This window comes from Calidris pugnax, unplaced genomic scaffold, assembly GCF_001431845.1.
Source record: "Calidris pugnax isolate Ruff unplaced genomic scaffold, ASM143184v1 scaffold1, whole genome shotgun sequence".
In the NCBI taxonomy this organism is placed as follows: Eukaryota; Metazoa; Chordata; class Aves; order Charadriiformes; family Scolopacidae; genus Calidris; species Calidris pugnax.
In genome coordinates, this window is record NW_015090800.1 from 5,789,478 (window position 1) to 5,801,604 (window position 12,127).

The 12,127-nt window shown below is 39.2% G+C and overlaps 1 protein-coding gene across 2 annotated transcripts in view; it reads left to right on the plus strand.

Moving 5' to 3' along the window:
• KDM5A (lysine (K)-specific demethylase 5A) overlaps window positions 1–12,127 on the plus strand; it is a 51,151-nt gene that overhangs the window by 21,144 nt on the left and 17,880 nt on the right. Inside the window, exons 11-18 of one of the 2 annotated variants that reach the window (XM_014937441.1) lie at window positions 217–398; window positions 2,196–2,358; window positions 3,182–3,301; window positions 4,514–4,708; window positions 4,827–5,008; window positions 5,276–5,400; window positions 5,641–5,791; window positions 8,349–8,463. In XM_014937441.1, coding sequence (XP_014792927.1) covers window positions 217–398; window positions 2,196–2,358; window positions 3,182–3,301; window positions 4,514–4,708; window positions 4,827–5,008; window positions 5,276–5,400; window positions 5,641–5,791; window positions 8,349–8,463 — 1,233 coding nt within the window. Of the gene's footprint in view, window positions 1–216; window positions 399–2,195; window positions 2,359–3,181; window positions 3,302–4,513; window positions 4,709–4,826; window positions 5,009–5,275; window positions 5,401–5,640; window positions 5,792–8,345; window positions 8,464–12,127 lie in introns of both variants that reach the window. The other variant, XM_014937440.1, reaches the window with a different exon arrangement.

A 12,127-nucleotide genomic window follows, 5' to 3' on the forward strand; every position in this document is an offset into this window, starting at 1 on the left:
GATTGGATATGAATGCTGAAATGCTAGGACTTGCCTTAAATCTTAATTGCTGACTAATGTCTTTAAGGAATTGTTTCCTAGTTTTGATACTTCATTGTTGCAGAATATTACTGTGGAAATGGATAGGCTGATCTCTTCCTTTGTACTTTCCTTTTCTGGAGTTGGTGTCCTTATGTTCTGATTTGTTCAGAATTTTCTCTTTTTTTTTTTTGGCAGGATTATGCGCTTTCTGGCTGGAATTTGAATAACATGCCAATTCTAGAACAATCAGTCCTTGCTCACATAAATGCAGATATCTCTGGCATGAAGGTACCCTGGCTGTACGTAGGGATGTGCTTCTCTTCATTTTGCTGGCATATTGAGGATCACTGGAGCTATTCCATCAACTACCTGCACTGGTATGGCCTCTCCTTTAGGCATTTACCTTACACTACCCTGTTTGCCACTAGTAAATTTATAGTTCTACCTGAAAATGCATGCTGATGACATTTAGCTTTTTGGTTAAAAATGTAATGAGCAGTCCATATTCTTAACAGAAGCTGATTTAAAGAGGATATAGATACTGTTTTAAGCACTTTATTTTTTCATTCACTCATTAAATATTCCTGTGCTGCCAAAAATGAAGTATCACTGCAAAAATCATGCTTTACAGGCTTGCTTCTTTTCTAAGAAAACTTTGGATTTTGAACTGAGTTACAGTTTGCTGCTTTATGACTTGAAATTGATATGCCCCTATGCTGGCAATGGAGGCTGTTGCCTGGTGGTGCTCACAGGCATCAGAGCTGACAGTTCAGCAGCAGATCTGTTTATGCACAGAAATACTGCTATTCAAGAGAAGAGAAATTTGAAAGTAATTCTGACTTTCAGAACAATTCCCAGAAGTGTTCTGGTGTTCAGCTTTTGGCTTTGAAAAGTGGAATCTTGACAGATTAGCTATTTGCATCGTAGTCTTCCTAGTTCATCAGGCTCAGTCACAGAGGATGGAGCAGGGGGAAGAAAGGGGAAGCTGTGGGAAGCACCCCTTTAGAATAGCAAGTTTGTTGTTGTTTGTTGTTTAGTGTTTGTTTAGTGTTTGTTGTTAAGGATGAGCTTATAACCTTTAGACTGTGATAGCACATTCTTGGAGAAGTATGGTTGCTAGCAAGATCTGATCCACAGGCTCAGGAGGGGGATTAATTTTTTTTACAGTTTGGGTATTGTCCTCAGCATGCTGTTGACTAGATTGGTTTGTGAGGGTTTTGTGTCAGCTGTTGAATTCCAGCAGCCCAGCTGGTTTTACTGAGGTTTACTCGCTGTGTCCTACCAGCAGGTGTCACTGAAGCCTGCAGGAACCACACAAAATACTGCACTGTTCCTCTTCTAACTTTTGGGATGGCTGGTGACAAGATTGTTAATATTGAAGTATTGAATTGAAGTAGTGCTATGTAAATAGTTTCAAATATTTCAGCAGAATACTGCTTGTACTTCTTAATAAAATAAAATTAAAAAATAAACCTCAGCACTATAGATTCTAGATCGTTACGGTTTATTTTGGTGAAGACAGGACTGGAAGGACTAGAATAACGTTCTCAAGTAATTTTCTGTTTAGCTTTGGTCTTTTTTAATCTCTTTCTTCCCTCATATTTTACTGATTCATGTTACTAGGCATTTCTTATCTTAGGAGTCCAGCAGACCATTAGTTTTCAGTAACTGGTTATATGTTATTAGAAGGATTGCTTATATTTGGTTGCACTGTCTGGTGTTTTTCCACTTCTGCTTAGCTGGTATACTATTCCATTAGTTTCAGGCATAGGACTACTCCAAGCCTAATTGAGGGGAGGAGTACCATGATCTCTTCTCTCTTAAAGATTAGCTGTGATGGCCAAGGTTTTTTTTTTTTGTTAAACTTTCTTCTTACTAAAGGAAAATGATTGCCCATTTTATCCCTTAGTGCGTGGTAAATGACAATTATCTTTCACGTTCAGCTTGTCATGGCAAATCTGCTGTCAGATTGACAACTGGGAGTTGTAGTGTAATTGGTGTTTCTGATTAGAATGATACATCCTGAAGAAGATAAAGACTTTTTTTCATGTCTATATGCAAAATACTTTGCTTCTGTGCACAGTGGTGCTAGATTTGAAGTGTGTTTTGTAGCTGGGTGGCACTGTTACTTTCCTTTGAGTAATATGTTTATTGCTGTGGTTGTGTTTTGTTAGGGGAGAGCCCAAGACGTGGTATGGCGTGCCCTCTCATGCAGCAGAGCAGCTAGAGGATGTGATGAAGGAATTGGCTCCTGAGCTCTTTGAATCCCAGCCCGATCTCCTGCATCAGCTGGTCACTATTATGAACCCCAATGTGCTGATGGAACATGGTGTACCAGTGAGTAGCACATGAGCTTCTTTTACATAAGTACTCTTATGCGCTCTCTTTTTTTTCATTCTGTGCCAGATTTGTGTAACAATTGTTTGGCAAAACTCAGAAGAATTTTTATGGTGGGCATTTACATATTCAATTCATTAGTTATGGGGTGTTTTTTAAAGCTGTTTTCTAAAATCTTGGCTATGCTCCCCATGAAATTTGAATTTTATCAGAAGTGATTGTGCCAGGCTTCTTACATAAAATATCTTATAGAACAAGTGTACATTGTGTGTTACATTTCATTTTTAATTAAAAATCTCTACCATAGCAGGAAGTCTGTCTGTGAAATGGTTTTAATGTCTTTTGACGATAAAATATCTATTTAATGTTCTGTAGAAATCTCAGCTTTACAAACTGTTTTTTTGACCAAACGTAATTGACTGCAGACCTTTAAGCAGCAGTCCCTGTCATTTGCTTATGTCTTAGAATAAATTGCTTATCTGGCAAATACCCCAACAAAGCAAACCATAAACTATTTGCAGAAGCTTTTGCACTTTGTAGTGCAATGGTTTAAATGATGATAGAGAAAGATCCCTTTTGGGATTTATAAAGAGCATTTTCAACTGTTGGCTTATATATTCAGCCTTTTTGAGTAAGGCTATAAATTGAGGATTCACTTTAAGAAGACAGGACCAATCCTTACCACTTTTGGGGTAACTGTGTTGCCTGCGGTGTTCTATAGGTAAAGAAAGTGGTGTTCACATGTCTTGTAACTATGTGTCTTAAATTGTATTGAGAATTTAATATTTTAATTTTTTTTTTCCTTCATCCTCACTTGTATTAGGTATACAGGACCAATCAGTGTGCTGGTGAATTTGTTGTGACTTTTCCTCGTGCCTATCACTCTGGATTTAACCAGGGATATAACTTTGCTGAAGCTGTGAACTTCTGCACCGCTGACTGGGTATGTTCTTTTGTGTATGTTTGCTACGTCTCTGCTAGGTCACCTTTGCAAGGAGAGTGTTAGCAATTTTATCTGAAGAGTAGTCTTTTATGTTCCATAATGCTTTATGTTTATAGTTCCTGGTACAACAGTTAAAGACTGAGTTTCCTTGTACAAAATAATTTTGATAAGCACATAATTTTAAGCAGCTTCAAACTGAAACTTTGGCTTGTGGTCTTCCATTTTAGTTATTGATTTAACCCAAAAGTGACATCTCACAATAGCTTTAGCTAGTATTTTTGATGCCTCTTTCTGAATTTGATACAAGTTAATGTACTGTCTTGTTGTTATTTGAGTGTTGGAGGTAGACATATAACAATCTTCTGTTCTCCTTTTCTGTTGGCTTATTGCTTCATTTAATCATATTAGTCCTTGTTCTAATAGCTGTGCCACACCAGAGCATAACTTGTGTGGATTCTTCAGGAAGTTGTCAAAAGTGTGTCCTGTCACTATCCAGGGTTACTGTTGGAAGTTAAGATCTGATCTGTAGTTTGTCTATCTCTAACTTCTGTTTTGTTACATTCAAATAAGAATTCTAGTCCTTAATCAGAGAATTTTATTCATTTACCAGAGAAATTGTCTGCAGGATTGAAAATGTCTGTTTTCCTCTTTTTTCCTGTGCTCTTGATGTAATCTGTGTGTAGACTCTTTGGAAAAACTGCTAAACTCACACTAGCTATGTGAAATTTTCTTTGCTTATGCAAAATATAACTAAAACCCTGTGTATCAAATTCATCTAGCTTTCTATATTTTTTTTGCTTTAAAAGGGACAAAATAAGTGGTATAAGTTTTGGTTAATTGTAAGCATCTTGTGTTTAAATATCTAAGTCCAAGCATAGTAGCATCCAGAGGACGATGCTGTCGCCTTAGCGTAGGCCAGATGACTTCTTTGTGGTGCCAGTTTTTTTTTCCACTGAAATGAAAAATAGCTTAGGAAGCTCTTAAACTTGTGTCTGAAAGTTAGGCACATAACCTTATGGCAGATGCCCCTCCAACATGGATATCCTCTTTGTCATCACCTGTGACGTGATTTAAGGTTCTTATAATTGACTCTGCCCCTTAAGGTACAACTCTCTTAGTCTTTTGCCAGGTTTTGTCACAGGAAGAAAGGTGGGAGCTAAGAGATCATCTTGAAGTGTCTTTTCCCAAAGTGATAAGTGGTGTTTTTTGTAGCTTCCCATTGGGCGTCAGTGTGTGAGTCATTACCGAAGGCTGGGACGTCATTGTGTTTTCTCCCATGAAGAGCTGATCTTCAAGATGGCTGCAGATCCAGAGTGCTTGGATGTTGGGCTGGCTGCCATGGTATGCAAGGAGATGACTCTAATGATAGAGGAAGAGACACGACTAAGGGAGTCTGTTGTACAGATGGTGAGTAATAAAACAACTCTCTTCCTTTGCTTGTGAGAGGAGTTTTGTGTCCCCTTCCCCCTGTTCCCCCTGACCTGGATTAGCATTTTTAGCAAGTGTCTTTTTTTTGTTTTGTTAGGGAGTGTTGATGTCTGAAGAAGAGGTGTTTGAACTGGTTCCAGATGATGAGCGTCAGTGCACAGCTTGCAGAACCACGTGCTTCTTGTCAGCTCTTACGTGTTCCTGTAATCCTGAGCGTCTGGTGTGCTTATACCATCCATCTGATTTATGTCCGTGTCCCATGCAGAAGAAATGTCTAAGGTACACAGGAGTTTATATTTTCCCTACTTTTGTTCCATATCCAATTGTTTACTGGAGACCAGTGACCAAATGCAACATTTGGCTACACTCCTTTCTTCCTTCATGGAGTATTTTTACCCTCTTTGCTTGTTTCTTCATTCTAAGGCAGCAGGTATTACACATTTTTTGTCTTTCTGGACTTGTAGCTGGAAAAACTCAATATAAGCAATATCCTGGCTTTTGTATAGGCATTAATACTCTTTCTGTATTTTCTTTCCATATCTCCAGGTACCGGTATCCACTAGAAGACCTTCCTTCTTTGCTATATGGAGTGAAAGTTAGAGCACAGTCTTATGACACTTGGGTCAGTAGAGTTACAGAGGCTCTGTCTGCCAATCTCAACCACAAGAAAGGTCAGACTTCTATTGTTTGTAGTAGGATGTCCTGAAACTCCTACATTTGTTCTGTGCTCTCATTTAATGAAACCCTGTGTATTGTTTAGTGGAAAAAAGAAATGAGCTAATTTGAGAGTGTAACGCAACTCATCATTGTGCATTTCAAATTGAATTAGCCTGTTGGAACCTTGGTTGAAGCCTTTGAAGCAATCTACATTTTTTTTTTGCATACAAATTATTTATATACTGTTATTACAGATGTGATCGAGCTGAGAGTAATGTTGGAGGATGCTGAAGACAGGAAATATCCAGAGAACGACCTTTTCCGCAGGCTCAGAGATGCTGTGAAAGAAGCAGAGACCTGTGCTTCGGTAGCACAGCTGCTTCTCAGCAAAAAGCAAAAACACAGGTAGGACAGGCATTTTTTCCAACAGTTTCCATCTGTCTGTTTTGTTACTTGATTGGACCTGTAAGAACCCTGAGGTCTTGCTGTCTACGAACTTCTTTCAGTGTTTCTTGCCCTTAGTGCTGTGACTCACTGAGTGGTAGGGGTGGTAGATACAGTGACATTAAAGGGCAAAAAAAGTGGACCTGCTTGGAATGTGTTGAACATACTGTTTTCAGCTGACTCATGGACTGAAATGTGAAGTCCTTTGGAGAAGTTGTGTGTTTGATCGCTGATCAGGTATTTCTCTGAATGTGTGGGAGAGCTGTAGGCAAAGACAAGTAGAGGAAAAAAATGTGATGAAACTAAGTCTTGGTATGAATGTTTGTATTTTAGATAGCATGGCTAGGTACATAGCTTAAAGCTATGGAAAGAAAATCTGTGAAAACATTGGATTGCAAAGCAAAATGCTGGAAAAGTGGGAAATACCAGTTGTGGTTGGTGAGGCAAGTGCAGTTGTATCTTCTGGTACAGCATTTCTCAGAAATATCTATAATTTTGCCAGCTGTGCTCAAGTTGCAGAACGTGTTGTGATGTTGGTGGAGTTACTGGAAGATGCAAAGTAAATGTGTATTGCCAGCATTGACAAAAGGATCAGTGCAGAGAGCAAAAACAGCCCATAGTTTGAGCCAGTCTTTTATTTCTTGAGAAGGACCGTGGGGGGCAAGTGAAGTGTAGCTGAGAAGCAGTGACTTGCCTCAGTGACTTCTGCCTCCTTGCCTGTGGCTGCCTTCATGTTACTCTGTCCCCTGCTCCTACCTCATCTTGATTTTCATTGCTTTAGGATCCCACTTCCACAGAGGTGTGGTCACTTACAACTCTGCTCTGAGAGAGGGAAGCAACACTACAGGGATCTCGTTGCCCTGTTCCTAGTGGAGTTAAATTATTTTTGGTAGCTCTCAGCTGTTCTTGGTGTTGCTGCTTCCTCCTCCTCCTGCTGTTGGAGTGTCAGCCTTCTCTCAACAGACTTGCCTTCAGTTAATTACTTGATGGATTTCCAGCACTATCCCAAGAAACACAAAGGGTAGAAAGATTTGACAACTTTCAGTGGTGTGTCTTATCTAGAGCTGAAAGGAGCTCCATGGGACAAAAAAAAAGGAATTGTCTTTACGTCTGAAGACTGTTGTATGCTAAACAGCAATATGTTACAAAATGGAGGTTTGAGAGAGATTTTGAAACCTCTTGGGTGAACAGTGTTAGAATAGAGAGGTCACTTTCAGCTTCTTTAACATTTATGGTCATATTTAATACATAGAGAAGGATCACATTTACACAAAGGAGCAGGTTATTATAAAAGCAAATTAAAACTGAGTGTTCAAACAGTACAATTTGGCAGGGATTAAAGCAGCAATAAACTCATGGTCAAATGTAGCAAAAGAAAATCCATCCCTTATGCGTCTGATTATATATAAGCCTGAAAAATAGGTAATGCCTAGCTGTGAAGATCTCTCCCTGCTGTTGGAAGTTGTGAATTTCCATAGGCAGGGATAGTTGCATCTTTTTGTGCAGCATCTCATGTTGTGGCTGTCCGTGGTTGGACTAGGGGTGGAATGCCAGTGTGATGTTGCAAAGAGTGTCCCCTCCCTCAGTGGTGTCTCTTGGAGCACATCTCCCATTCACTCTCACATAGGAGTATCAGAGGCACAGCAGGTTCAGTGCAGCCACCACTCCTCACTCTGTCATAGCTAATCAAAGCCTCCAGTATCCTTTTTTTCCCCCTTTAGTCTTAGCTAGTATGTAATTATATTTTATCATTAATCTAAATTTTATTCTTACAATTATATTTAAATCTATAGGTTGAAAGATTGAATTTTGTTTTTTCTTTAATGTTTCTATAGTAATAAAATGTAGATTCATTAGCAGGGAACAACTCTTCAGTGTTTAAACTCTGTCCTGCCTGTGAAATGGCAGTGCCTGCTGGTGATGTCTATACCAAGTGTTCAATTTGTGCAGTGTGTCATTTTTAAGTCTTTCACTGCAGTCAGTGGGCTTGTGATACTTGCTGCAAATGATATTTAATGGAGATGTCTTTGCAGAACGTGTCCTATTTGGTAGCAGTTTTTCCCTGTTGCAAGGCCGCTTTTGACAGTTCTCTGGCTACAAGGGAGCGTGCTCTAGAAAAATGAGACTTCTTTTGAGACTTTATTGCTCTTACGTACCTGAGACATCTTGTTAGTGCCTGTCATGGCAGCTAACTTCTTGAGCTGCCTAAAGCAAGCTTTTTGGGGTTATGTTCTTTTCCCTGTTTGGAACAAATCCAATTTGAAAGTCATCTAGATATTCCTACCTTTGAAAAGCAGGGTAAATTCTATTGAAGATGCTTAGAGGAGTTACGTTAAACTTAGTTTTCAAGATTTTGGAATTCATGTGGAGTGAGTTTGGATTTTTTGAGTGCAAATTATTAAATTTTTTTGGTAACTTCTCAGTAATCTTGATGCCTTTCTCTCTCTGGAAGTAAATCCAAGGATGATCATCATCTTTCTTGTGTAATATTGTTTAATTATGTCCATTCATACAGCAGACAGAGCCAAGATAGTGGACGGACACGGACCAAACTAACTATGGAGGAGCTTAAAGCATTTGTCCACCAGTTGTTTAGCCTGCCCTGTGTTATCAGCCAGGCCCGCCAAGTTAAGGTAAGTCTGCAGCTGTTCCTTGGATATATCATGTGTCACGCTTTTTACTTTGATAATACTGCCTGACGTAAAAGGATGAAAGACTTTTTTTTAAGTATGAGTCCTGCACTGGCAGAGATGGATTTAATGGGGTGTTTCATTTCTAGCTTCTAATATAAAGCACGTAGCTGCTTTGCAATTATCTGTGGCCTCAAGAAGGGAAGTAAAATATTCTGGATATATCTAGCTCGGTATCTCCCTGCTTTACTGGGTAATCTTGCTGTTGTCATTGAAGTTGATGACATGTTCCTGTCTGTCCCTAGTGGAATGGTAACGTGTATTTCCTGCTCACTTGCAACATGTCTCAAAGTGGGCTATGATGGCATTTATGCTTTTATGCTACTGTAGTCATAGCAGCTGAATAGGCTTGATTTGATAACCTAAGCATGGATATCGGCTTTGGTGACACTTCATCTCGAGTACTGTGTTCAGTTTTGGGCCCCTCACTACAGGAAAGACATTGAGGTGCTGGAGCGTGTCCAGAGGAGAGCCACCAAGCTGGTGAGGGGTCTGGAGAACAAGTCCTATGAGGAGAGGCTGAGGTAACTGGGCATGTTTAGTTTGGAGGAGGCTGAGGGGAGACCTCATTGCCCTCTACAACTACCTGACAGGAGAGTGTAGAGAGGTGGGGGTTGGCCTCTTCTCCCAAGGGAATGATAGGACCAGAGGTAATGGTATGAAGCTGCAGCAAGGGAGATTCAGATTAGATATTAGGAGGAATTACTTTACTGAAAGAGTGGTCAGGCACTGGAACAGCCTGCCCAGGGAGGTGGTGGAGTCACCATCCCTGGAGGTATTCAAGAAATGTGTAGACGTGGCTCTTCAGGGCATGCTCTAGTGCCCAAGATTATTGGTTTGTGGTGGGGTATAGTGTATGGGGTTTAGTTGGTGGGTGGTGGTTTTGGGTTTGTTGTGGTGGTGGTGGGTTTTTTTTGTTTGGTTGTTTTTTGTTGTTTTTTGGGGGTTTTTTTGGGTTTTTTGTATTGTTTTTTTTTTTTTGTGGTTGGACTTGATGATCTCAGAGGTCCCTTCCAACCACTAAGATTCTGTGATTCTGTGATTTTGTGATCTAGTGACCTGTGAGATATTCTAAAGTGTTCCAGCTGGCTTCCGTTGCCTTTCTGCCACACAAGAGAGCTAAGGTCTTCTTCCAGTCTCAGGCAGTGGTGGGTACTGCACATGGTGGTCAGTGTTTAGGCAATAGAACAGATTTAACCATGCATACACTTCTTAAGGTGTGTGTTGCAGTGGGCACAGTCAGGTGTGGTGGTCTCACTGTAGCTAAATCAAGATAAAAGGTTCTTCCCACGTGTCACTGTCCAGGCTGCCCAGTTTTATCTTTCTGAACCAGTTACTCTTATTCCAGCATCTTTAATGCAATCTGTAGTGGTGGAATTTGCAGTTAAATCCTACCCTTCATATGTTTTGGTAGAAACTTCTGAAGGTTATATTGGTGTTTCTTCAGGGGAGAGGGAAAGCAGTACACCATTGATAAGTGTTCCATAAATACTTCTCAGCCTTCCTTTCTCAATTACAGCCCCCTTAATCTGTATGCATGGCCTGCATTTCTTGTCCTTCATATATATCTTTGCACCTGTCTTTGAATGAAGCTAGACTAATAAGTAATCCAGATCATACTGATTCCCCTGGCTGCTATTATCATTTATCACTCTGGCAGTCGTATCATAGCAAGTGTTTTCAGCAGTAATCTTAATTTGTTTCAGTGTCACTGATGATGAAATGTTAAATAGCGTTTCGCCTACTAACTAACTTCTGGAAAACTCCTTGAAGAAACATCCTTAATAAATAAAGATTTTTTTTCACCTTGAGAAATGGTTCTTGAGATATATGTTAACCATTTATTAACCTGTGTATTCTCTGCTGATAAAGTTTTAAGAAGTGTTCTATAGTGCTAGATTGAGGTTCTAAAACTCTAAACATTACCATATGTGCAGCTACCCTTACATAACCAACATGTAATAGTGGTGTTTGAGATATTATTGGTGTCATGGAGAGACTTTACATTGGACTTTCTTCTTGTCTTTGATATCGGCATGTGGTTGCTGAGAACAGGTACCTTCAGAAAGCTGTAGAATTCAGGATACAGATATTCCAGGCCTGTTGACTCTAATCTTTATCCTTCAAAGATGTTCTGTAGTGTGTTTCTCAGCAGCTAATAGAGTGGAAAGTGTATTATCATCTCCATATGATAGGAAGATTTTACTACACTTCTTTCCAAATACAAACCAGAAATATTTACTAATATTTATTCATGAAATTTTATCATCTGTTATTAGATCTATAAGGTTGTTCCCAAAGGAGTTCTTTGTTTCTAGTATATTTAAAACCTGCTTCTAATTAAGATATAATTAGTGCATGACAGAGCTGAGGGCATACAATCAACTCCTAACAGTATTAGTGCTTATTTTTGTCTTAAGCATTTTCACCCAGCTAGTCTCTTTCTCTTCTTCCTCTCCAGCATTAAGAAACTGGTCCTGTTAACATACTCTGTGCATGTGTATTATTCTTGAAGCTTCAACGTAATCACTAATCAATAAAATAAATATTATCATTCTGCTGGTTACAAACCATAGTCTTTTAGTTTCTGAATGAAGTCAGATAATGATTGTTTATGCCTAAGCAGTCACTAACTTTCAGCATGGCATTTGGCATTTGAATGCAATTATCCATCGTAATGAATTGCAAAATAATTGCCATGTTGGATGATGAGTATTTTCTAACACAAAAGGCATTATTAATTATTAAACAGTAATAATTTACTGCTGTCACAATGAAGCATTCAGCGTATGTTCCCTAAATCGCAATCTTTATAGTGGATCTTGTTCTTTTTTTGTAAACGCCTGCTGGTTTCCAGAAACCCATGAAAAGCAGCACTAGACAAACAGGACAGTAAGCTAAGGGCTAAGAAATGCGGGTTTTACCTCCTATTTGTGCCATTGACTTGCAATCAGAAATGCCTGTCTTTTTGTAAGAGCCTCAGGAGTGAATCCATTGAGTATCCTGGTTGAATGTCCTTGAATGAATCTCCTGCAGGAGATTCATTCCCGTCTGTTTGCTTTCTTTGATTTTTTTTTTTCATTGCAGTGCCAAAACATGAGGATGAGGACAACTGCAGCAGTGCAGTTGGATTTCTGTGAAATGGTCTCCTTTCATTAGAGGGTTTTACATTTTCATTTCTTTCTTTTTTTTAGATAAAAATCTAGGTGTGTTTAAGTAGTGGGCCTGCTTTAGGAAACAGTAATTTAAAATCTGACCATTGTTGTTTAATGATTATTTTTTTTGGTATTCATGTCCTTGAACAACTCTGGCTTTCCTCAGCATGTTGTGCTCTGTTGTGTATTGCCATCATTACTGTAATGCCCCAGCCACTAGATTAAAAGGACAATCTGATTTGCAGATTGTTTCCCCCCTGACTATTTTAAAATTAATGTAGACCTGGCAATGCTTAATATTCTGTTTTATTGGCAGCTGTAGTTAGTTGCAGTTGCACTATTTTAGGTGCAGAGTTTCATCCATCTAATACATATAGTGTATGAAACATTAGGCCACATGAGTTCAGATGTTCTGTTACTTAATATGTGTCAAACTTGATGGCTTGTGACAG